A 26,901-nucleotide genomic window follows, 5' to 3' on the forward strand; every position below is an offset into this window, starting at 1 on the left:
CGGTGGCAAGCTAAGAGCCATGTATTTATAACTTGTGTTTGAGAACGTTTAAAACTTTCTGGTTCCTCCTGTATATAGATTATTTATTTCCAATTTTTATTTCATGAAATAAAATTTAAATACATCAGGTTAATATTTTTGAATATCGTTGTATATTATTTAGCAAAAAGTTAAAATTTTGGATTTTCCTTTAGCACCAAGTACTGGGGCAATTTATACCTTTACTCTTTATTTCCCAGATGCTGTGACTACCTTTCTTGTCAGCAATAGCAATTGAAAAATGTTTTAAATGAGCAGTGTTTTCAATTCATTGTATATCGGGAACTGGTGTTTATCCCACACAGGTCGCATGGAAGAAGCCGAATACTTCGGTCGACGACGGAGTACAACTGTGGTACAGGCCGCGTGGGAGTTCGGAGGTCGGCCCCTTCACGTACGATGCCAACGCGACGCGTGCGGTGCTCACGGGTTTAGGTAAGCTTACAGCTGTACCTGCGGACGGGAGCTGAGTGGTAGTTTGACCGGTGTGAGAGCTACGAATGGTTCGTATTTTGTAAATGTCATCATGAAGGGGAGCCCGCTTGCTAGGGGTCTGCAGGAGTCAGTTATACAGTATCATCCAACTGCAGCCACTGCAGACTATGTAAATTGTTCCATCCATCTTACCTCCACCTGCTCCCCTCTTCTGTATCTCATTAACAACTTATCCCTCCTCCTCCTCCTCCTCCTCCTCCTCCTCCTCCTCCTCCTCCTTCTTCTTCTTCTGACAGAAACATGTCCGCAAACTCTTATTTATTGATTAGGTGCCACTGTTATGCATGACATATACCCTAGAAGATATTTCAGTTACATTTTACAATTACTTTTATTATTAAAATCCAAAGGGCTATACACACAAAGGTAAGCCATGGATATAGTACCAAGAAAAGTCACTAGATTTCAGGCTGATCAAAAGATTGAACAGAACCTGAGATTTCCCAAACTGTGTGATGTAAACTGTTCGAACAGTTTGAGTCGTGCTCAGACACAGCCCTACTTGAAACAGTGAAAACTGAGCTGAAACAATTGAAGATAAATTCTACAAAAATACAGTGAGACACTTATAAGTAAGGAGTCAAAGCATAATCTATGATGTAATTATTATTGCTAAACTTTTGGTTTGAAATTGGTGTACATTTGCAGAAGTCAGAACTAGAAGCCAGGCACTTGATTTTTATGAATGCTGCAGGTGAAGACATATTCATCTGCCAGGTTCTATTGACACCCAATGATTCAAATATGCCCTCCAATTTAAAGCTATTACAGTTCCCTGTGCAGCTTGCATTTGCTATGATAACAGGGCACAGGGCAAATCCCTTTGTGTGGTAGATATTAAACATCCCGGGCAATGCAGCTAATACTAAAGAAATACAAATGGACAGGAACAGAATGTCATAAGATACAAGGGGCATTTGAAAAGTCTGTGCAAAGTCGGAGAGATGGCACCACCGGCGTGTATTGAGGTCATGTCTAGTTAGTAGCATCTTTGGAAAGAACGCACACCAAGTTTCAGCCATATTGGTATATTTCTTTGTGTTTAGCATTCGTGTGAATAAAAAAATCGATGAAAAAGAATTTCATGTGGTGATTAAACATTATTTTATGAAAGGCAAAATGTCTCAGGAGACTAAAGACAAGCTTGATAAACATTACAGTGACTCTGCACCTTCGATTAGAACAGTTCGTTAGTGGTTTCAAAATTTTCGGAGTGGCCATATGGGCCCAAGCTATGCTGAATGTTCTGGACGCCCTGTGGAGGTTACGACTCCAGAAATAATTGATAAAATCCATGATATGGTGATGGATGATAGAAGAGTTAAGGTGCGCGAGATTGCTAGTGCTGCGTGCATCTTGAATGAACGGGTACATAATATTTTGCATAAACATTTGGACAGAGAAAGCTATCCACAAGATGGGTTCCGCGATTGCTCACACTCGACCAAAAACGGAATCGTGTCAAGTGTTGCAAGGATGGTTTGCAGCTATTCAGGAAGAATCCGCAGGAATTTAAGCGTCGTTTCGTCACTGTGGATGAAACATGGATACATTACTATACTCCTGAGACCAAACAACAATCTAAACAATGGGTTGATAAGGGAGAATCTGCACCAAAAAAGATGAAGACCATTCCTTCGGTCGGAAAGGTTATGGTGACTAACTTTTAGGATTCGGAAGGGATAATCCTCATCGACTATTTGGAAAAGGGTAGAACTATTACAGGTGCATATTATTCATCGTTATTGGACCGTATGAAAACCGAGCTGCAAGAAAAATGCCGGCGATTGGACTGCAAAAAAGCCCTTTTCCACCACAAGAATGCAACAGCACACATCTCAGCAGTTGTGGTCGCAAAATTAATGGAAATAGGATTCCAACTTGTTTCACATCCCCCTATTCTCCAGGCTTTGCTCCCTCAGACTACTATTTGTTGCCCAATTTGAAGAAATGGCTGGGGGAACAAAGATTTTATTCAAACGAGGAAGTGATTGCAGCAACTAATAGCTATTTTGCAGACTTGGTCAATTCCTATAATTCGGAAGGGATCAACAAATTAGAACACGTATAAATCTAAAAGGACACTATGCTGAAAAATAAGAGGTTTACCCCAAACACGTAAGTAGTTGTTATTTTTGCATGGACTTTTCAAATGCCCCTCGTACATGCTCTGATGAGCCAAAACTTTATGTTCACTTTTAGAGTGCAATACTGCAGAAATTCTGCACAATGAGGATTTGACAAGTCCTCGGCAGGCTTCCAGAGGTAGGGATGTCACATCAAATGTCTACAAACAGGTCACACAGTTCCCACAGACTAAAGGCCAGTGTCTCAATTAGGCAGAACTGGCATCTGATAGCATCCCGTATATGTTCTGTTTCTTCAGATGAGGTGATTTTGTGAGTTCTCTTCCGAGCTTCTCGCACCAGTGTAGTAGTCCTAGCATTATGACATTGAATTATCGAGTTGGAAAGTGCCAGAACAATTGGGGAACGTGTCGAGTGTTAAGAGATGCAGGTGGTTCGCAGTAACGTTCCCGCAGTCCGCAGCTGTCACGACACCTTTGATTACCTGTATGTGCCGTGGTGTGTTTTTGCAGGAGTAGTCACACGGACAACGGCAAATCCAGCGGCAAACATGAACGCGGTGTAATGAGCGTAACCGACGGTGTCGTCAAGTCAGTATGGGAATGTGTATGAGTCGTCTGCAGTGGAGCCCAATGTTCAACACTGTGTGCAGATGTCCATTATAATTATCCGGGCTGTTATGCCGTGGTCGGTTGATGAATTCTGTGTCAATTCCCAACGTTTCGTCCCCGTCTGCGGAGGACGTCTTCGAGGGGGTCTGTAGCTCGATGGAAGGTCCAACACACCCTCTGGCTCGCTTCTGACTGCCGCTAAATTCCGTGTCCGTGCGCTCCCACTCCGAGGTGTGACGTCACATGTTTTGAAAATGTCAGTGCAATTGGCCGCTGTCTGCTGCCGTCGATAGCCATTGCTATCACTCAGTGGTGAACGGGTGGTACACATCTTCTTCAACACTGGCATCCATATACCATTTAATTTCACACCCTCCTCCTTTCGATTGAAATTATTAGGGTGTTTGGTGATTTCGATTGCCTCCCTGTAGAGCCTTTTGTAATATCACACAGGGAGGCACCAAGAAATGTGTGATGCTGCAAGTGAATCTGAAAGGTAGGCCTAAAACTTCCTTCCCTGGACAATTTCCTAACAGACAATACTTTCAGATATAGGCAGAAATCGGACAAAAAAGCTGTAAGTGAATATAAGTGCTCTATATATTTTGTAAAGAAATGTGTTAGGTGTAGAAAGCAAACTGAATTTATTAGTATGTTTGATTTCAGATCACCGATGAAGAAAAATCAATAGAATGAAATATATATGGTTATATAAATATGCATTTTTTTAGGAGTCAGAAGGACAAATTTGTAACACCTGAAATACTTCAGTAGTATATATATGGGCAGTAGTTTGGACTGGTACTAATCAGTTCACATCAGTAAGTATGGTAATTGAGTTATTTTATTTCAATTGAGTGAATCTGCAAGATGCTCCTGGTTCAGCCACCTCTTGTTTTGATGAACTCTGTACAGAGTGACCTTGTGAAGTTCTGAAGAGTGTAAGCTTCATTTGTGACTCAGTGTAGCTACTAGTGCTTTTTTCATAAGGGTTGTCTTACTTTGGAACTGAAGAAAAAAAAAATGCTCAAGTGTAGTGAACAATTGTTTCTGACCTAATAGCTCCTAGGGCTCTGTTACTTGCTGCCCTGATGCAACTTAGTATGCAGATCAGAGAAGTAACAGAAGAAGAGGCCAGGCAACACTGCCAGTGGTATAATCTCTTTTTAAACTGTTGCAAAATGTTGTAAAAATTTTTGCCCATGTTCTGACAAGGAACGACTAATGACTAAAACATTCTGCAAATGTGATCGGTGGTCAGTGAATTAACTGTTAACCTGTTTTGTTTGAAAATTAGTGAATTATGGCTTTCATAGAAATGTGTTCGTTTGTTATCAGCCTTTGAAGTTATCAAGGAAGACAAAACATGTACTAAATATTACTTGTTTTTGACACCATTTATCTTAAAGTTGACACCTTTGATTAAAAAGCCTGATGAAGGAAACTATAGTTCCACAGAGCCCGTTGTCTCACAGTAAATGTAATACTTCCATGATGTCATCATAAGCTATAACTTTATACATTTCTATAATATTTGTAACTGTTAATTGTTGTTTATTCAATATGTATGCCTATTTGAACTCTTTTTGTAGTTGAGGGTTTGATGAAATTGTGACACGTATGCTGGTGTTCTTGTTTTATACATGGTATACAAATTATTTTCTTACAACCAATGAGAAAATGAATCAAGAAAAGGTACATTAGATTTACTAATACAGTGTTCACACACTCAACCAGAAGACATCACTTTTGCTAACTCAAGTGTTAAATAGGTGATGGATCTTAGGCCATTGAAAAGCAGTATTCTTCTGGCTGTAGTAGTATCTCAGGCTAAATACTAAATCTTGTGCTGACTCAGATGAACCCCCCTGTCAGTTACGATTATAACCAGTCAATGAGTCATAAAGTATTTCCTGAAGACCAAGTTATGTGGTAGTAACACCCATTTAGAGAAGTGTTGATAAAAGAATAATTTCTAATTATAGACCCATCTCCCTCATCATTTGTTCTTTGGGGAGGAGGAGGAGGAGGGGGGTGGCCGGGGGGGGGGGGGGGGGAGCAACTGGTCCATTTTTTTCTGACAGTACAACCTTTTAACAGCAGCGGAGTTTGTCTTTACGTAGTCATCTCCGCAGAAAAAGCATTAGATTATCTCAACAACTTAGTTCTGGCATGATTAATAAGAAAAAAAATTAGACCTTTATCATTCATTTGTGTGAATCATAAAACTCAGTAAGGGAAACTGAAATAGTGTGGCCTTAAAGGCCACAGACGGATCAGTCTTATGCCAACAACAGAATACAGAGTGTCCCCTCAGCAAATTGTACTACAGGAAAAAAACTAAATTTGTGGTGGGGGAAATATAAAATATGCTTCAGTTGAAACTTTCGGGCTGAGAGGCCGTGATCAATGTATAAAATTTCCACCTAACGTTTCATCTCCCTCTGCGGGAGACATTTTCTGAGGTCGTCCGGCAGTAGTCGGTCATGAAAGCCTACATTGTATGATAAAATATGCTTTCTCACAAGGGTCAGTACTCAGCCCACTACTTTTCTTGACTTGCATAAATGGTTTACGAGCAGTGTTTGCTGATGACACAAGTATGTTGGATCTCAAAAAGTAACTTACATATGTGATTCAGTGCCAAGATCAAAAGTATATGTCCTACAGAAATGTGCAATAAGTGTATTATGTAAAGTTGATACCTGACCATCGTGCAGAAACTCTGCAGTGACCTAGTGATTGGTACACATATACACCAATACATTTACTCATTACTAGTACATGTGGTTAGTAGCAAGAGTGCATTTTGGATGAACTGTGAAATTTATAACCACAAAACTAGAAACAAAAATTATTTTCACATTGATTGTGCATCTCTGTTAGCATTTAGAAAGAACTTTTTATGTTCTGATTTGAGCACACATGCGCCGCCGCCCCCCCCCCCCCCCCCACACACACACACACACCCACACACCCCTACCTACCTGTTGTTGTTGTTGTTGTTGTTGTTGTTGTTGTGGTCTTCCGAGTCCAGAGACTGGTTTGATGCAGCTCTCCATGCTATTCTATCCTGTGCAAGCTTCTTCATCTCCCAGTACCTACTGCAATCTACATCCTTCTGAATCTGTTTAGTGCATTCATATCTTGGTCTCCCTCTACGATTTTTACACTCCACGCTGCCCTCCAATACTAAATTGGTCATCCCTTGACGCCTAAGAACATGCCCTACCAACTGATCCCTTCTTCTAGTCAAGGTGTGCCACAAATTTCTCTTCTCCCTGATTCTGTTCAATACCTCCTCGTTAGTTATGTGATCTACCCATCTAGCCTTCAGCATTCTTCTGTAGCACCACATTTCTACAGCTTCTATTCTCTTCTTGTCCAAACTATTTATCGTCCACGTTTCACTTCCATACAAGGCTACACTCCATAGAAATACTTTCAGAAACGACTTCCTGACAAATCTATACTCGATGTTAACAAATTTCTCTTCTTCACAAACGCTTTCCTTGCCATTGCTAGTCTACATTTTATATCCTCTCTACTTTGACCATCATCAGTTATTTTTCTCCCCAAATAGCAAAACTCCTTTACTACTTTAAGTGTCTCACTTCCTAATTTAATTCCCTCAGCATCACCTGACTTCATTCGATTACATTCCATTATCCTTGTTTTGCTTTTGTTGATGTTCATCTTATATCCTCCTTTCAAGACACTGTCTATTCCTTTCAGCTGCTCTTCCAAGTCCTGTGCTGTCTCTGACAGAATTACAATGTCATCAGCGAACCTCGAAGTTTTTATTTCTTCTCCATGGATTTTAATTCCTATTCCGAATTTTTCTTTTGTTTCCTTTACTGCTTGCTTAATACACAGATTGAATAACATTAGGGATAGGCTACAACCCTGTCTCACTCCCTTCCCAACCCCTGCTTCCCTTTCATGCCCCTCGACTCTTATAACTGCTATCTGGTTTCTGTACAAATTGTAAATAGCCTTTTGCTCCCTGTATTTTACCCCTATCTACCGATGTTCCTACATTACCTGTCCAGCTGGCACAATGAAGGGACCCGCGTGCATGCATGTATTCTCAGAAATCAGTAAAGCTTTACAAATGCATAGTAGAAAGTAGTTCATAGAAACAGCAGCTAGTGTAACATGAAGAGCACCAGTTCGAAAAAATAGCTGCCTTTCTAGTAATCGACATAATAACCCAGTTTGTAAATCTATAAACTAAAAAGTGCCATCTCATCTTATAATAACAGTAACTTGGAAAGTACATGATATACAAGCAGAGCAAAACAAGATGGTTACTGAGGAGGCTGTTGGTGGATACATTAGTACTAGTGAAATGTGCCTAGAGCACTTCAATTCCCATGTAAAAAAGGTTGATTGGTTTCCCAACTGGCTGTGTATGCCCTTGACACTTGTATATGAAAGATCATTTTCTAACTACCCTTGCACACACTTAACATTCCTATTTCCAAAAAGTTTGGTTGTTTCTGAACTGATCTTATCCACTCCTCCCACTTCCAGGTAAAAAAGTGGCTATTTTGTGAACTGATCATGTTCACCCCTGACACTTCCATGACAGAAATATAATTTAGTTGTCTTTTGAACTGAGCTTGAACACACTTGACACTTCTGGTTGGTTATAATTGTAGCTGATGTAGTACACTCTTGAGACTTTTATCAACAGTTTGGTAGAAAGCAACTCCAGGCCACCTGTACTCAAGTGTGCTCAGGAAAGCAGTTAATGATATTTGTTGTGCCTGTGTAATGCATCACACGCCTATAGGACAGGTTGTCTTGGTATGGTTGCTTCTGGGTATGTCATTTCCATTCTGACAAAACTTGCAACATATGAAGAAGACGACTGGTCTCCTTGCTGAAATACAGTATTTACCGTATTTACTCGAATCTAAGCCGCACTTTTTTTCCGGTTTTTGTAATCCAAAAAACCGCCTGCGGCTTAGAATCGAGTGCAAAGCAAGCGGAAGTTCTGAAAAATGTTGGTAGGTGCCGCCACAACTAACTTCTGCCATCGAATATATGTAGCGCTACACAGGCATCCTTTGTAGGCACAAAGATAAATACTGGCGCCAAAACCGCTGCGTCAGTAAATAAAATTAAAAAAAAAATTGGAAGACGATCTTTTTTTCTCCGCCCCGAGTTTCGACCACTGCATTTTCATACATTATCCAACGAAGTAAATACAAATTCCGTATTGTTCATCTTCGAATTTCAATGTACTACGAAAATCCGACTGGTTATACTGGGATTTTTGTCAATATGGCCAACTCTACGTTCTGAATTTTTTCCTATCTGTGAGAAGAGATGGTTGCTAATAGGAACCTGATGAAATGTGAATCACATGCAGTATTCTCTTCACCATAAGAATAGTACCAATATAAACATTTTGCCATGTATTCTTTCGTGTTTGCTTCTATCTCATTTAAATCCTGTCTGCCAAATAAACTACGAAACTACGTTCAGAACATGTTCTATCATACGCAGTCTATAATTTGGTTCTTGTTGATCATTATCAAAGAAAGCAGCAGTGTAAGTAACAACAAATAGCAGTCTCTTGCCATTGTTTCGCTAATGAGACGATTCCTCTCTTTTTTTTTAATTGTAGGCGGTGGTAGCGCGCACAAAAGCAAGCCATGCCGCGAGCAGCAACAGGCCGTAAACACGCACTATCAGAATGCGACAAACAATGCATGACACAGTATAGTAATGCATTTTCAGCTTAGAGTGACTGACATAAACACCTATAACATAGAAAACGGCACTTATCAGATCAAAGCAAAATAAGCAATCGATTCAAACCAGACGAAGCACGTGAAAAAGGAAGGGTATCCGTATAAATACGGACGGAGCGCCTGACGCATAGCAATGGCTACCTGGTAAAGCTTAACGGCTAAGCTTTCGACTCGAACCCAACTACTGTAGCTGTATCGTCATTCATTCGACCTAAATTGTGTCTCATATTACAATGGACCAACTTTGTTTCGATTTGGAGGTGCGGCCTAAAACTTTTCTCTCCCCTTGATTTTCGAGTCTCAAATTTCAGGAGCGGCTTAGATTCGGGAAATTTTTTTTTTTCCTTCATTTCGAGTCTCATTTTTCAGGTGCGGCTTAGATGCGAGTGCGGCTTAGATTCGAGTAAATACGGTACTCGAATCTAAGCCGCACCTGAAAAATGAGACTCGAAATCAAGAAAAAAATTTTCACGAATCTAAGCCGCACCTGAAATTTGAGGCTCGAAATTCAAGGGGAGAGAAAAGTTTTAGGCCACACCTCCAAATCGAAACAAAGTTGGTCCATTGTAATATGAGACACAATGTAGGTCGAATGAATGACGATACAGCTACAGTAGGTTCGAGTCGTAAGCTTAGCAGTTAAGCTATGCATCACGCGCTCCGTCCGTATTTATACGGGCACCTTTCCTTTTTCACGTGCTTCGTCTGGTTTGAATTGATTGCTTATTTTTCTTTGATCTGATAAGTGCCGTTCTCTTTGTTATAGGTGTTTACGTCACTCTAAGCTGAAAATGCATTACTGTACTGTGTCATGAGTTGTTTGTTGCATTCTGATAATGAGTGTTTACGGCCTGTACCCGCTCGCGGAATGGCTTGTTTTCGTGCGCGCTACTGCCGCTTACAATAAAAGGAATCGATTCATAGCAAAACAATGGCAAGAGACTGCTATTTGTTGTTACTTACACTGCTGCTTTCTTTGATAATGATCAACAAGAACCAAATAATAGACTGCTTTTGATGGAAGGCGTTCTGAACGAGAGTTTAGCGAAAATTTTTCCCCATTTGAAAATCTTTGCAGATGCCTCTTTAGTACATTACATTCTGCACAGAAATTAGTCATCTTAGATTTAAAAATCGAGTCAGTTGCCGTGCTTCATTTCTGACTGTATCACTATTAGGCATAAGAATAATACAAGTATAAACATGACATGATATGTATATTCTTCCGCATTTGCTGTTGTCTCACCCTAGTTTCATAGTTTATTAGGCAGACAGGATTTAAATGAGACAGCAGCAAACACGAAAGAATACACGGCAAAATATTTATATTCGTATTATTCTTATGGCGAAGAGAATACTGTATGTGATTCACAATTCATAAAAGTTCCTATTAGCAACCATCTCTTTTCACAGGTAGGAAAAAATTCAGAACGTAGGGTTGGCCATATTGACAAAACATCCCAGTCTTGCCAGTTGGATTTTCGTAGTACATTCAACATTGAAATGCTGCTACATTTGAAGATGAACAATACGGAATTTGTATTTGCTTCGTGGATAATGTATAAAATGCTGTGGTCAAAACTCGGGGCGGAGAAGGAGGCTCGTATCCCACCCCCCCTTTTTTTTTTTTTTTTTTTTTTTACTGATGCAGAGGTTTTGACACTAGTATTTATCTTTGTGCCGGCAAAGCATGGCTATGCAGCGCTACATATATTCGACGGCAGAAGCCAGCTGTGGCGGCACCTACCAACATTTTTCAGAACTTCCGCTTACTTTGCACTCGATTCTAAGCCGCAGGCGGTTTTTTGGATTACAAAAACCGGAAAAAAAGTGCGGCTTAGATTCGAGTAAATACGGTACTGTGGAGGAAATAAAAACGACAAGTTGGTTGAATACCCAGAACCACACCATTAGACTTTTTTATTGTTACTGTTTATAGTGCTACAGTCACGAATCCCATGTTGCAGTTGAAGGGCCACTGTACGAGATCCGCGTGCGCTCCGGTGGTGTGGCTGGCTTCGCGGTGTCCGTCCCGTCGCTGCCTCCCCCGCTAGACGTCTCGGCCACCCCTACCTCCCCGCGGTCCCTCCGCATCGCGTGGACCGCATCGCCAGATGTGGCGCGCTACAGTGTCGCAGTTATACCTCTGGGCGTTCCGGGTGGAGCAGAGGGGAAGCAGCGGCATTTCTTAGTCAGGTACGTCGGAGGTTGCAGCGCTGCCGGCCACAGTCTCTGAGGAAAGGGAGGTTGGGGCTGATCTGAGTGATATACTAAGAGTAAAAATAATAGTTAATAGTAAATTTCCTGATCCTTCCAGTACTTTGTCAGGGGGAAATGGCTGGTAAAGAAATAAAAGAAATAACAAAAATGCCAGCACATACTTTGTGAGGAAGGACCAGGCAAAGTGAATAGGAGAGTGCTGCTTGTTTGTAGGAGGGAAATTAATTTTTTACCACCTGTTACACAGTACTGATAGAGAGAGCTGTAGCCCTTGAATAGTTTAGAAACAGAATGCTAACATTTCATATTACCTGGAGGAAACAACTCTAACTTTGCATCATTAATTAGTTTACTCAATGTGTGAAGGCTTATTGGTATTACACTCGAATCTCTGAGTATTTGTAAATAATATACAGTGAAAAATCTTCAACATGAAAATGGTTAATATGAAAAATAGGTTTATTGTTGTTGTGGCCTTAACCCTAATTACTGGCTCGAGACAGCTGTCCGCACTGGTCTGTTCTGTGCGAGCCCCTCCATCTTTGCATAAGTGCTGCAGCATACATCCACTGAACCGGCAATATTTGAGCTCCTGTCTCCATCTACAAGTTTTATACCCCAGTTTGTGGTGTCATCCTTCATCGATATCCGACAGGGATGAATCACTATTTTTTTTTCAACATCTGACAGATTCAAGTCTCTGCAAGTTCATCTTCATACAGCACGGTTGCGGGACCTCGGCTGTTCAATATAAAATGTCAAATCAAAACACCTTCAGCTGCCTAAATTTCCAGATTTTATTTTGTTTCTGCTATCAGTTTTAGTGTTACCTTATGCCATATTCAGGCCTCCTGACCAACATATAGGAAGAATCTGACCTCTTGTATGTCTGCAGGATTGATTGTACAAGAGGTGAGATTCTTCATACATACATACATACATTCATTAATACTTGTTCCATAGATCATGAATATGACATTTTGTAATAATGTGGAACATGTCACTTTAACATAAGTTTTCTTTACACATTTTTTTAAAATATAGTTACTACTTCATATCTAAAAATTCATCTATTGGGTAGGAGTTTTCATTCACAAATTCTTTTAATTTGTTTTTAAATGTTAGTTGGATATCTGTCAGTCTTTTAATGCTATTTGGCAAATGACCAAAGACTTTTGTGACAGTATAATTCACCCTTTTCTGTGCCAAAGTCAGATTTAACCCAGAATAGTGAAGATCATCCTTTCTTCTAGGGTTGCATCTATGCACTTCGCTGTTATTTTTGAATTGGAATGAGTCAGGTCAGGGATGTCAGTCGGGGGGCCCTGAAGATGGTGTAGTACAACACTGGAATTGGCAGCAAAAATAAAATAAAATCTGGAAATTTAGATGGCTTAAGGTGTTTCGATTCACATTTTTTTATTTCAGCATCTTCACCCCTTCCTCTACAAGCAACTTTTGTTCTAAATAAAATTTTATTCAGCAAGGAGACTTAAGATTTCTGTGATAACTGGATTTTTTCTTAAATAAAACTGAATGAAATTCCCAATTTACATCATACATACCCACTTCTGCACAACAAAATATGTTCACACTGGTAGCTGCACCTCTGTCAAATATGGCTGAAAAATGGTTGTGTAAAGTAGGCTATTTTAAAGAATGTGGTCTACATGCAATAATTAACATGCAGCAAGTAAATCATTAACACATTCACCTATGCCCTGCGCTTCAAGTAGATAGTCATATCAAAATGAAAATGATGTGCACAGTATGTATAATTTGGAGGTAACAATGCAGTTCACATTTGATTCCCATTATCCCAGTAAGCATTATTGAAATTTTGCACAGTCCTTAATAATAACTACATATTCACTTTCCAGTCTATCATTGACAATAGTCACTAAATTACAGAATGATTTCCCGGATGCGAACGTACGAGCTGTAATTTGTACTAACTTGTCTGTGGTGTACATTTTCCCTGGTTTTAGATCTGTACTTTTCACAACATTCTGCAGACTTTAGTAAAAAAGCTTCCAGGAGCCTTTCTTTTATAAGATTACAGTAATTAAAACTGTGTTTATATGTTGTTGTTCAGTGACTTTTTGCAAATTATAATTAAGCATTTACAGTTCTGATTAACTGAACAGTGGGTGAAGATTCTTCTGAATGTGAACTTTTAGATACAACAATAATTCTATTGAATTATGCTATCTAGTCACCAAAATATCATATTCTGTTTCGCTAACAATTTTTTAGTTGAGAATGCTAATCAGTCTGAAACTAAAGAGTTCAAAGGTTGCTAACATATTTTTATCATTAGCTGTATAGATACATCATTTATTTATATATACTGTTGATTTACTTATCAGGAAGTCAGTAATGGGATACATGTTTACATAGGAAGGATGATATCAAAACCTGAAACTGTGGTAATCATAATTAGCATAGTTTTTAGATAAATTAATTATACTTATGAGTTCCAATTAACCAAAAGAATGTAATAGATAATAAAGTCAAGTTAGATAAGCCCTGTGTCACTTTCGAGATACAATGCACATGTCCTAAAATAACGCTATGCTTGAAAAAATCCTTTTCTTCCTTCATAAATTTATCAGCTACTGTTCACAGAGCGCACAAAAACTAGTTACAAAATCTCCTGCTAGATGTTCGTATCTGTGTTAACGCTACTTGCAGTGTTTACTGTTTCTTGCCTGTAGATAGCATTAGTGGTACTATTCCCCTTTCCACTACAAGTGAAATACATGATAAGAGGTGCATTTAAGTTTAAAATGAAATGTGCATACCAAGAACATTTAATTCCAAATGTAACAAGCGATGCCACAAGCACTTCTGCCACACTGTTCTCTCCATTACCAAATTGATGATTCATTGCCATAAATTTCTTTTTCTCCCCAACTAAGTTCAGTGTGCCATTAGCTACCTGCTCTTCTACAGCACCATATTGCAAAAGCTTCTATTCTGTCCTTATCTGAGCCACTTATCATCATTGACAGAGGTTATTAAAACACACACACACACACACACACACCTCCCAAATGTAATGATACAACAGTGGTTTTATTGATGATTTGTTTAGCCAGAGAACAGAGTTGAGGCATCTTTTGTTCTTTTTCCTTAGCCTATTTTACTATCGGTTGGGTGACAGCAATACTCCAAAGTATCACAGTATAATATCATTTAGTTTTTGTCTGTTCTGTCTATTGGTCTCCTAAATTTCGTTGTCCAGCTTCTAAGTATCCCCTTTCCTGCTTGACAATGGCCAGTCTCACTTTTTTCTATCCTCCTTTCAGCTTTCGCTACATATATCTTGACCCATCATTATCTCCAGTCACACTATCCTGATTGTGATTGAAGAGCAGAGTGAACGAAGTTTTATGTGGGTGGTTTGCTCCACAAATTTCTGAGCATTGGCCGAAGAATAGTCCAGCCCGGTTTATTGTGAATTCATGCCAGCAGCCGCGGTTATACGATTGATGCAAGTGAATATTATTGGTTAAAACAGTTGTTTGTATGTAGTAAACACTAACTGATCTGTGTAATTTGTTTATAGTAAGTAGTTTCATCTCACATAATTAATGGTGACTATGTGGTTTTTACTCCACGTTACTTAATATGCAGATAGACGGCGCACTAAAAAGAAGGGGCTGTTCACTAAATTCCGAAATCTGATCTTCACTGAGGATGTAGAGCATATATTATTACCACCAACTTTCAAATCGCGCAATGATCATCATTCAAAGATAAGGGAAATTAGAGCTCGTACTGAGGCATTCAGACAGTCGTTTTTCCCTCGCTCGTACCGCGAGTTAAACAAAGGGGGGGAGGGGGGAATTTGACTTTCACACGAATTGTGCCCTCTGCCACACACCAGTTGGTAGCTAACGGGGTATATATGTAGATGTAGATATGTTAAATATTTTCAATTTTAATTCTTTACCAAATTATGTATTTTAAATAAATGTCACAGTATTGTACGCCTGCAGTTAGCTGTAATAAATGTCCTCCAATTTTTGTAACTTGTGTACAATAAAACTGTTCAGTCTCAAATAATTAATGGTATGCCCATGTGGAGGACATGAATGTTTGGAGATGACACAAGAGAGGCCATTGCAGCTTCAGTTTTGTCAAACAATGGAAAATCCATGATGGAATGTAAGAATATTATGAAAAGGAAAGTTGCTACTCACCATAGAGCGAAGATGCTGAGTCGCAGATAGGCACAACGAAAAGACACTGACAATTAAAGCTTTCGGCCTTTAAAGCCTTTGTCAACAATACACACACACACACACACACACACACACACACACACATTCTCTCTCTCTCTCTCTCTCTCTCTCTCACACACACACACGCAAACGCAACAACTAAACTGCATTTTGGTTCCTCTAGTGTGGTACTGCGGTGTGGGGATACCATTGTGTGCCAGGACTCCAGGTATCTGTTGGCAAACAAACAAAAAGTTAATTATATATTTTAATTATTTTCAGGTAATAATTAAAGCCTTGTGGCTACATTGCATGAATGTGTGTCAGAGCGCCTTCACAGAGACGCGTGCAATGTTATTTTATTTCACAGCACGCCACCCGCCATTGAGGTGACAGAGCTGGAGCCGAACACCCTATACGAGGTTAAGATACGCAGTGAGGACTCGGCTGGACGGAAGGGTCCCTACGGGCAGACTATGGAAGTCAGGACACCAGAAGACAGTGAGTGACACCAGAACTGCTATTATTTATTCACCACTTTTCATTAAAAATGAAGTGGGTTTCACCATAGATATGTGATAATAGGTATTAGTGAAGCCCTGATATTGTAAGAAAGGAGACAGTGGTCTTAATGTAATTTGTGAAAAAAAAGGGTTAAAAAATTTTTAACAGCTAGACCATCTCCCGCTCTCCTTTATGTAATTAGAGCACGGTAACTAGTTTCAGCTGCTTTCTGCAACCATATTCAGATTCCAGAATGAGATTTTCACTCTGCAGCGGAGTGTGCGCTGATATGAAATGTCCTGGAAGATTAAAACTGTTTGCCCGACCGAGACTCGAACTCGGGACCTTTGCCTTTCGCGGGCAAGTTTGGAAAGTAGGAGACGAGATACTGGCAGAAGTAAAGCTGTGAGTACCGGGCGTGAGTCGTGCTTCGGTAGCTCAGACGGTAGAGCACTTGCCCGTGAAAGGCAAAGGTCCCGAGTTCGAGTCTCGGTCGGGCACACAGTTTTAATCTGCCAGGACGTTTCATATTCAGATTGTTAAAACTGTAAAAAAGTGTTGAATATGCAGTAAAAACTATCATCATTACCTTTAGTCATGCAATTGCATGCATTCTTTTTTTCAGCCAACAAGACTACAACATTACGTAGGTACAGACTACATTGTGAGTGGGTCATCTTTTAAAACGTAATCTCATAAGATGTCAAGTAATAAAGAAGGCAAATGGCCAGTTGCGTTAGCAAAATTGCATCAAAATTCCATTATTTGCAATTGTACTGCAGCTGTTATAGTGTGAACAATATATCCAACTGTTACAAGAATTGTCAGCTGCTCCATAGCCTGGCGTACAAAGGAGTGAGCGTGCTTGGTGTATAAAATAGTCATCTGTATAAAATGTGCAAATGTTGATGAATAAAAGTCAAATGCCAGAAGCCCGACCAGCCTGGGATGACATGTCAGAACTTTTAACTAACACAAGTGGCCATTCATTTTCTTTATTACTGTCATTTTGCAAGATTATGGTTTACAGGCTGGCTTTCTCACAATGAAATTTGTAACTACATTATGTCATAATCATGTTGACCCACAATAAAAATGCTTGTAATGGCATGATTACAACTAATGATGATAGTGTTCACTGCATGTCAGTGAATGCAACAAAAATTAAAAAACTAAGATCCACATGTACAGTCTGTAAACCACCCGATGGCTTGTGGCAGAGGGTACTTTGCTTATCACTGTCACCCCCCTTCTCCTGTTCCAGTAGCGAATGGTCCGAGCAAAGAAAGATTGTCGGTAACCTGCCCTGTGAGCTCCAATCTCTGTAATTTTACCTTCGTGGCTCTTGAGCAAAATGTATATCGGACACGGTAGACTCGTTCTGCAGTCAGCTCCAAATGCTAGCTCTCTAAATTTTCTCAATAGTGTTTCTCGAGAAGAATGTCTCCTTCCCTCCAGTCGTTCACAGCTGAGTTCCCAAAGCATCTCTGTCAGTATCTGCATGTTGTAGAGGTAACAGATCTGTCTAGCAGCCTATCTCTGAATTGTTTCGATATTTTCCTTTAATCCAACCTGGTGGGGATCCCAAACCCTCAAGCATTACTAAAGAAAGGGTTGCACTACTGTTCTATATGCAGTCTTCTTTAAGATAAACCACATTTTCCTAAAATACTATCAGTAAACCAAAATTGATAATTCGCTTTGTTCATTCCACGCTATATTGATTTTCAATTTTACACCGAGATGTTTAATCGGCACTACAGTGTATGTCACGCAGCCTGCTACTATTGCTCTGTTTGAACTTTATGGGATTGTTTTTCCTAGTCACCTGCATTACAGCTTTCTTCATTTAGTATGTCAGTTTGTGTCTTCCTACAGTCACCTAATGACGACAACCCTTACGCGTGCAGTTATTCTGCTCGGCATTGATTGTTAGTGTCTGGATGTCCTCCTGTGGCATATCGTCCTAATTCTGTCCAATTGGTGTGTTAGATCATCAAAATTTCGAGATGGTTGGAGGGCCCTGTCTACAGTGTGAAAAGTATTTAAACCAACAAACTCTGGGAGGTCGTAGGGGACATCAAAAGAAATATTTTTCCCTAATGTCATTTTTTCCTATGAGGAGTATTTAAACCGGTAGAGGAAGATTTCTCTTGTGGCAAATTAATTAAACCAAAAAACACTTTTCCATTTTTTTATGACCAAGAGACAACACATTAACACAACCCAATTTCAATTACAGTAGATTTTCAAAAAATGCCCCCGTTGACACGTAAACAAAGGTTACAATGTCGAATCCAGTTCTGTCTGCATGGGCAAAAACCCCAGGAGTATCCTGAATTGTTCCTGCTGCTGCTACTATCCGGGCAACCAGATCCTCTTCTCATGCAACAGGGGTTGCATAAACAAGGTTGCGCCTCTCTCCCCACACAAAGAAGTCCAGAGGGGACATATCTGGGGATCGAGCAGGCCACGGTACATGACCACCTCTGCCAATCCGCGTTTCTGGGAACCGCCGGTCCAGGAATCGACGCACACGACGACTGAAATGTGCCGGCGCCCCGTCATGTTGGAACCACATGCGTTGTCTCGTAGGGAGCGGGACGTCTTCCAGCAATGCTGGCAATGCTCTGGTGAGAAAATTGTAATAGTGCCTGCCATTTAATGGCCTAGGTAGCCAATACGGCCCAATTAAACAGTCCCAAACAACACTGACCCACACATTAACGAAGAACCCCACTTGATGAGCTCTAGTAACTGTGGTATATGGGTTATCCTCACTCCCAACATGCGAATTGTGCATGTTGAAGACTCCATCACGCCCAAATGTTGCTTCATCGGTAAACAACACAGATGATGAAAATGTAGGATGCATTTCACACTGTTCCAGGCACCACTGCAAAAACTGTGCCCTTCCAGGTTTTGGACATGCTGTAAGTGAAATGGACGTAACAATTGCTCTCGAAGGACTGTTCTGACATTCGTCTGATTCATCCCCATGTTACGTGCAATTGCACGAGTGCTGATTGAAGGTTCCCACTCCACATGCTGCAAGACAGCTTCCTCAAACTGCAGCGTTCTTACTGTGCGACGGCGTCCCTGTCCAGGTAATCTGCTAAGTGATCCGGTCTCACGCAGACATTGGTACACAGCAGCAAAGGTCGTATGATGCGGGACACGGCGATTAGGATATTGTTGTTGATAAACCCGGTGTGCAGCTCATCTGTTGTGGTGCGCTACATAGTACGCACCAACCATATCAGTGTACTCACTCCAGGTGTATCGCTCCATTAGTAAACGGAGACAATGCACTACTACACTGGTGGACAGCAGTTGCCTACAACTGAAGAGCATAATACAACCTCTAACAACTGAAGATCATAATACGGTCTTTAAGAACTGAAGAGTGTAATACGGCCTCCACCGGTTTAAATAATCCTCATAGGAAACTGTGCTGCAAGGATACCATAGATGACAGCCAGAGGGATCCTGCTAAGAAAAGAAATGGCAACCCAAGATCATCACTCCCGGTTGTCAGGCTGTACAGCAGGCAACAGTCGGGTTGGTATCCCGTCGCACTCCAGATCTTCTCCGGACACATCTTTGCTGGTCATTGGGTCTCACTTTGAAATGGGATTCATCACTGAAGACAGTCAATGAGATTCCAGTCTGAAGATATGTCTGGACATGCCCGGACAGTGGTGAGATACCAACAGGGCTATCACCTCTCATATGGCCTGACATCTTGAGTGACGGTCTGGGGTGCGTCGGCGATACTCTACACTGCGTGTTGTTGCACCCTGTGGGAAGCCATCCTGGGCTTACAATTCAGCAAGACAATGCCCACCTGCATGTGGCAAGAGTTTCTACTGCTTGTGGCAAGTGTTTCTACTGCTTGTTTTCGTGCTTGCCAAATGCTACCTTGGCCAGCAAGGTCACCGGAACTCTCCCCGGTTGAGAATTTTTGGAGCATAATGGGTTGGTCCCTCCAACCACCTCAGAATTTTGATGATCTAAAGGTACGTTTACACTGGGATACATGTATCGCGACATGTATGAGCGACATGTCAATTTGACATGTCGCGATACATCACCTCATACAAAAATTCACGGAACTTGTATGCGGACCCTCGAGCTCATACATGTCGCGTATACATTTTGTATATTGCTTTTTGGCCATATACGCGACATGTATGAGCGACATTTGAAGAACTCGCGCATGCGCAGTACTATCATTTCCTGTCGTCTTGTCGACTGCCGCTTATTTCGACGATTAGCGCATGCGTAGTACCAGGCTCTTTGGCGGCTGTTTGAGTTTTGAAGGTGCCGACTGTCGTTTCGACGTTAATGTATCTGCATAGAATATCAAAAAGTGCCATATGCAACATTATTCTTCGTGTTTGCGAGGCCATTGTGCAAGTTTTATCCCAAGAAGTGAAGGTAAAAGTTTTATATACATATATCAGAGTATGTAATACATTATATAATTTTTTCATGCATCTGGCACGTATATCAATGTTTTGCTATTATTCCGGCGGCCTCGCGTGATAATGTTGACAACGGATGCCGACAATCGTGTGTGAGACGTTGCATTAGCAATCGCGCGACAATGCAAATGTTTTGTCATGAAATCTTCGTTTTACGAGGAATCGCCAGTGGCTAAAAAACGGAGTGTTACTGCCAACTGATCCTCTGGTGGAATCGCTTCCCGAAATTTTGTGTTGGTTTTGCACACAAGAGGAGCCACAAGTGATAACAAACCGTGGAAATCCTCCATACTCATCCTAACATAATTTCTAAAATATGCGCCATCCTCTAGCGTTAATTTGCGAGAAACTCTCTGTGCCACCATCTACGCTTCCTCCACCTTTTCTTCCTATCATCTTCCAAAAGAGCAAGTGTATCAGCACATAAAAATGTGAAATCTTCCAAATCGTCGTCTGAAGCTATCGCACAGTGATACATATCAACCAGTGTAAACGCACGCTCATACATGTATGAGGTTGATACTTGTCAACTCATACAAGTCGCGATACATGTCGCAAAGTCGCATATACATGTATCTCATACATGTGCCGATACAAATCGCAGTGTAAACGCACCTTAATGTGTCATTTGGACAGAATTTGGCATGGTATCCCTCAGTAGGACATCCAACAACTGTACGTGACAAGTTGAATAACTGCTTGCATAAGCATCAGAGGTGGACCAACACTGAGACGCTCGCTAAACCCGCTGGGCAGAACAGGTAATAGGATTGTGGAAAGGGCTAAGGGCTGAGGTCAGTTTCTGCTTCTAATTGTATTTATTGTAATTTAATAACCTTTACAACCAAAGCGGCACATAGTTGAATCTTTACCATGCAACTCTTTCGCGGCTGAAGCCTCCAACAAGAAATCTTAACAAGTTTAAAATCCAATTACGATAGCTATAAAATAATTAAAAAAACAACATATGCAAGCTGCAATACAAATGGTGGAGGGCCACAATTAAATTTCAAAACTTCAGAATATATTACCATATATTACCATAGACCCTCTTGTTTAACAACAAGAAATCTTAAAATCCAATTGAGGTAATAATAAAATAATTTAAAGAAGAAACATATGCAAGGTGCAATACCAGTGGCTAAGTGCCACAATTAAACTTCAAAATTTTTAAAATATATTACCATAATCTTTAAAGGCACAAGGCCGCAGTGTTTAAGCTTGAAAGATAAATTTAAAAATTAATTTTGCAAAATTTTAAGAAAACAAAACAAATAACCATAAGCCTAAAATTTAAAATAGCTGACAACAGATAATTAAACAGCGGTGGCAATCAGAAGGCCTCCATGTAGGTCGGTCTGCCCCCGTTCACTTAGGTGAGACAGGTGGTGAGCCCAACTATACTTGATCTGTCGGAACCCAACCAGGGGACAGCCATGGACCGATCGACACAACTCAAACCGGCAATGTTACAAATGTGACAATCCATAATGGAGTATGTATTAGCTGTCAAAATTACACACCTTGTTGGACAGCGACAACAGGTGAGGAAAGGATGCTGCCTGAAATTACAAGTGGCCAGGACAGGTAACCGGAACACTAACGACCGATAGGCAGAAAATTCCGATGGTACACTTAAATTTAAACATGGTAATAGTTAACTTCGTTCAAAAGAACACTACCTGAATTTACGTCAGTGCCCAGGGCAGGTAACCAGAACACTAACGGCCACAAGACAGAAAATTCCACTGGTGCAGTCATATCATAGTCGACCAAAAAGGTTAATTGCACCGTATGGCGGCTAAATCTCAGCAGTAGAACCATTCGGTGTTGCTCACTGGAAAACCTTCCCAACAGCAAACCACCGAAACGAACCACCACAACATGAATAGATGTGGCTTGGCTAGTAGAAACCAATACTCATCTTTGATGTCCTGGGTTGGCAAACCACGAAGCTCGTAGCGATCGGACAAATCGACACACGGACACTGAAAAGGGGCTGCCAGTGGCCCCAGCCGACTGCACCACGCGGAGATAACTTCCCTCGTCTGCAACAACCGACCGACTCACTCCAGACCCCCTTGCCGGAAGCTATATGCACCAAACCAAAGTTGGTACACGGCGCAAATATCGATACACATCACTGCTGCCACATGTAGAAGGAAGAAGAACCACGACGTAACCGCGACAAGGGTGGGAAACCAAACACAGATAGACACCAAAGTTCATGAAAATGCATAGTTGGGAGAGAGCACAACTCAAAACGCGTTATTGACTGGCTCAATTTGTGAAACTCTTTCTGTCGAACAAAGCATCAGATTTTCTGAAATTGTAATCATTTGTTTGTCTACTGATCTGTCCCTTTTGGATAATTCCTTTGTGGTGAGTCATTTTCTTCTTTTGTCTTAGAGTGTGTATACAGGAAATTGATTACACTCACAACATACTAACACAAAATCTCGTGGATCTCTCATTTCAAGAATCATTAACACATGCAAACAGTGTGAAAGGAGAACATTACTTAAAACACAGTGTACTGTGTTGTGGACCCTGCTGTACAATATGTGACTATAATGAACCACTTCACTCCACTAAAGGCACATAGACTTTCTCTCCTCATTGTACACTGCACTTATGGGGATGAAATGATGATGACTAGGACAACACAACACCCAGTCCCTGAGCGGAGAAAATCTCTGACCCTGCCGGGAATCGAACCTGGGCCCTTAAGATTGACAGTCCGTCGCGCTGACCACTCAGCTACCAGGGGCGGACTGATGAGATTGACTGCAGACCACAAGTGTCCATTTCTCCAAAGCCACTTACCTGTGTATCTTTCCGGAGTCACCATCCTTTTGCTCCACTGGAGAAAGACATTGACTACACTCCCAGTCTGTCGTGTTCACGAACACTTGGCCACATCTCACATACTCCATCAATTATTCAAAATATATTGGCTCCGGAGCACACCAGCTCACAGCTGACTTCCTCAGCTGTCAGCTACTGACCGATTGACTGCCATCCATGTTCAACTGCATCACACTGTGATGGTTTAGGTCTTATTTCTAATCTCAGCTCTTCCTCTAGATCTGCATTTCTTACTGTTTCCTAACACATCTCGTACATATTAAATATTGCTTCTTTTTTCTCTCTACAGTTTTTTAGCTATTTTTCTGAATGTTTCGAGAACCTCAGCCCACATTGCCTTAACAAACTCTTTTTGAGTTTGAAAAATACAAATTCTGTATTATTACTTAGTGTGTAGCTGTCATAATATTACAAGAAAGTGTAGCAAATTACATTGTGCGAATTAAAATGACTTTCTGCTATGTTGAATGTCTATTTATGACTCTCTCAAATGCCTGTGAAGCATGAAGACTTTGTTTTTTCCTACTGTGACAACTAGATGTAATTTTTGGTGTCCAGCACAATCGTAATTTTTTTTTAACTGCCGAAAGGTTTATTATTTTTGCTTCATAGCTGTCACCTGGTACGTTGGGACCACTTAGCTACGCTAAATATGCTAAATTCTGCATTTGGTCTAGAGCTTTATATGTATGTTTTTCATGTAAATTGGGTATGAAAGAAATTTAAACGAAATATCTTGTACTTGCTAATGTATTTGAAGGTCACATTTTATTTTCAGTTTTGTGTCTGCAATAATTAACATTAAATTGAAATTTCATTTGTGTATACAGTTTCAACATTATCAGTACCAAAGGTAATATGTTTAAATGGAAACAAGAGCAAAATTTTAAAATTCCAACTACAGGTTTATAGAAACAAGTTAGAACTTTCGCAAAATCACAGACGTTAGTCAGCCTGCAGGTAATGGCAGTTACCTATGAGATCAGCAGTGATTCAAAGGCATCTAATTGTGTCACCTGACGAGTCTGCACTTGTCTGCAGTCCCGAGCCACGTGCGGGACGTGAGGACGGAAGCCCTGAACCGGACAGCCATCCGCGTCACCTGGCGTCCGCCCGCCATGCTCAACGGCGTCCTCGTCGGCTATACAGTGGCTGTCGACCCCAACCGCACGGCTGCTCTGCCCGGCAAAGCAGTCCGTGCTGCCAGCGTGTCCGCCGTGAAGCACTCTGCCGATGTAAGTGTGCCTGTTGCTTGAAACACAGTTTACTGTTAGTTATATATTATGGTAGTTAGACCGTATACTTGCCACTTTGATTCTCTGAACTCTTTCACCAAAGCTGTATTTAGTCCTTTAAATTAAAAAATGTGCACACAATTTGCTCTCACCACAACATTTTCCTGCTCTTTAAATGCGCTGACAACTCGTACGAATGTGATATGTTATTACTTCAGCTTGCATCATCATTCTTCATCATAATTACTTCTCTAGCTTCTTTTGCAGCGTGCTTGTATTGCTATGTATCTCTCTGAGGGAGAAAGGCGATCCACGGAACTCTTATTGATGCATCCACACATGTATTCCATTTAATTAAATTGTGCAACACAAATTATCTAAATATTTATGTTTTACATATTATTTTATTGTCATTATTGAAGTGAACAATTACAACAAAAACTTCTGACATTACAGGGAAACTTCCATATGTGAAGAACCCTTGCAACGAGGAAGAAAGTAATTAATGAACAAATTAGTTTAAGCTGTAACTCACTAACTATGTTAGCCACTAAAACAGTAACAAGCAAAAATTTAAAACATAACCAGACTAAATCATTAATTAACTCCTGCTCTCCCTCTCACTTTCTCTTAAAAGGAAAAAGAAAACCTCACACAAAGAAGATCTCTCTCTCTCTCTCTCTCTCTCTCTCTCTCTCTCTCTCTCTCTGGCTGGCTGCTGTGGCCATTAAGACGAACTTTAAATAGTTCCTTATACAGAATACTGAGTGACAAATAACTCCACGGGATAAATGCTGGACAGTGGCTGACTTAACCCTTTCGCAGGCGCATTTCTTGTAGCAACATAGCAAAGATAATTTTTTTGCTTCGCTGGTACAAACATTACACATGGCACCTTTGTAGGGTATTAAAACTGTGGTGGCAAATGGATTTCCAACTTCCCTTTTGTGAGCTGATATGTGTTGCCATTATACATAAAAAATAATGAACAGTGATTTCTGTTTTTATTTTATGTTTTCTTTTACAGTATTTAAAAAAATATTTGTTTCCGATATTGAAGTTTGTTTACCACAGTGTGAAAACAATCTTAGAAACTTTATCACACAGTAGCTGACACAGGCCACAATAATGTATATTGCAGTAGCAAAGCAATGTGCCCTGACAACAATAGTGATCCCATGACAAGCAGAAACTGATTGCTGTAGCAGTTTTCATACATCTGGTGCACTGTATACCACAAGATGTCAGGAATAGACAGTGGTGGTGAGATGTATTCCCAAAAGCTTTGGTGGTAAGTATGCTTCCTAAGGACCACAAATAACAGATTAATTTTGTGGTAAGTATATTCCCAAGCCTCTTCCAGAAACTACTGTGGTGGTAACCATAGTTCCCATGAACCATTAAAACACCATTGTTTGGTGGGATATATACACTCCTGGAAATGGAAAAAAGAACACATTGACACCGGTGTGTCAGACCCACCATACTTGCTCCGGACACTGCGAGAGGGCTGTACAAGCAATGATCACACGCACGGCACAGCGGACACACCAGGAACCGCGGTGTTGCCCGTCGAATGGCGCTAGCTGCGCAGCATTTGTGCACCGCCGCCGTCAGTGTCAGCCAGTTTGCCGTGGCATACGGAGCGCCATCGCAGTCTTTAACACTGGTAGCATGCCGCAACAGCGTGGACGTGAACCGTATGTGCAGTTGACGGACTTTGAGCGAGGGCGTATAGTGGGCATGCGGGAGGCCGGGTGGACGTACCGCCGAATTGCGCAACACGTGGGGCGTGAGGTCTCCACAGTACACCGATGTTGTCGCCAGTGGTCGGCGGAAGGTGCACGTGCCCGTCGACCTGGGACCAGACCGCAGCGACGCACGGATGCACGCCAAGACCGTAGGATCCTACGCAGTGCCGTAGGGGACCGCACCGCCACTTCCCAGCAAATTAGGGACACTGTTGCTCCTGGGGTATCGGCGAGGACCATTCGCAACCGTCTCCATGAAGCTGGGCTACGGTCCCGCACACCGTTAGGCCGTCTTCCGCTCACGCCCCAACATCGTGCAGCCCGCCTCCAGTGGTGTCGCGACAGGCGTGAATGGAGGGACGAATGGAGACGTGTCGTCTTCAGCGATGAGAGTCGCTTCTGCCTCGGTGCCAATGATGGTCGTATGCGTGTTTGGCGCCGTGCAGGTGAGCGCCACAATCAGGACTGCATACGACCGAGGCACACAGGGCCAACACCCGGCATCATGGTGTGGGGAGCGATCTCCTACACTGGCCGTACACCACTGGTGATCGTCGAGGGGACACTGAATAGTGCACGGTACATCCAAACCGTCATCGAACCCATCGTT

General features: G+C 41.2%; 1 protein-coding gene across 1 annotated transcript in view; it reads left to right on the forward strand.

Moving 5' to 3' along the window:
* LOC126214933 (protogenin A-like) overlaps window positions 1-26,901 on the forward strand; it is a 323,877-nt gene that overhangs the window by 249,102 nt on the left and 47,874 nt on the right. The window contains exons 11-14 of the mRNA XM_049941572.1: window positions 345-474; window positions 10,965-11,193; window positions 15,817-15,947; window positions 24,347-24,540. Coding sequence (XP_049797529.1) covers window positions 345-474; window positions 10,965-11,193; window positions 15,817-15,947; window positions 24,347-24,540 — 684 coding nt within the window. The remainder of the gene's footprint in view (window positions 1-344; window positions 475-10,964; window positions 11,194-15,816; window positions 15,948-24,346; window positions 24,541-26,901) is intronic.

Source organism: Schistocerca nitens, chromosome 12 (genome assembly GCF_023898315.1).
Source record: "Schistocerca nitens isolate TAMUIC-IGC-003100 chromosome 12, iqSchNite1.1, whole genome shotgun sequence".
NCBI classification, from domain to species: Eukaryota; Metazoa; Arthropoda; class Insecta; order Orthoptera; family Acrididae; genus Schistocerca; species Schistocerca nitens.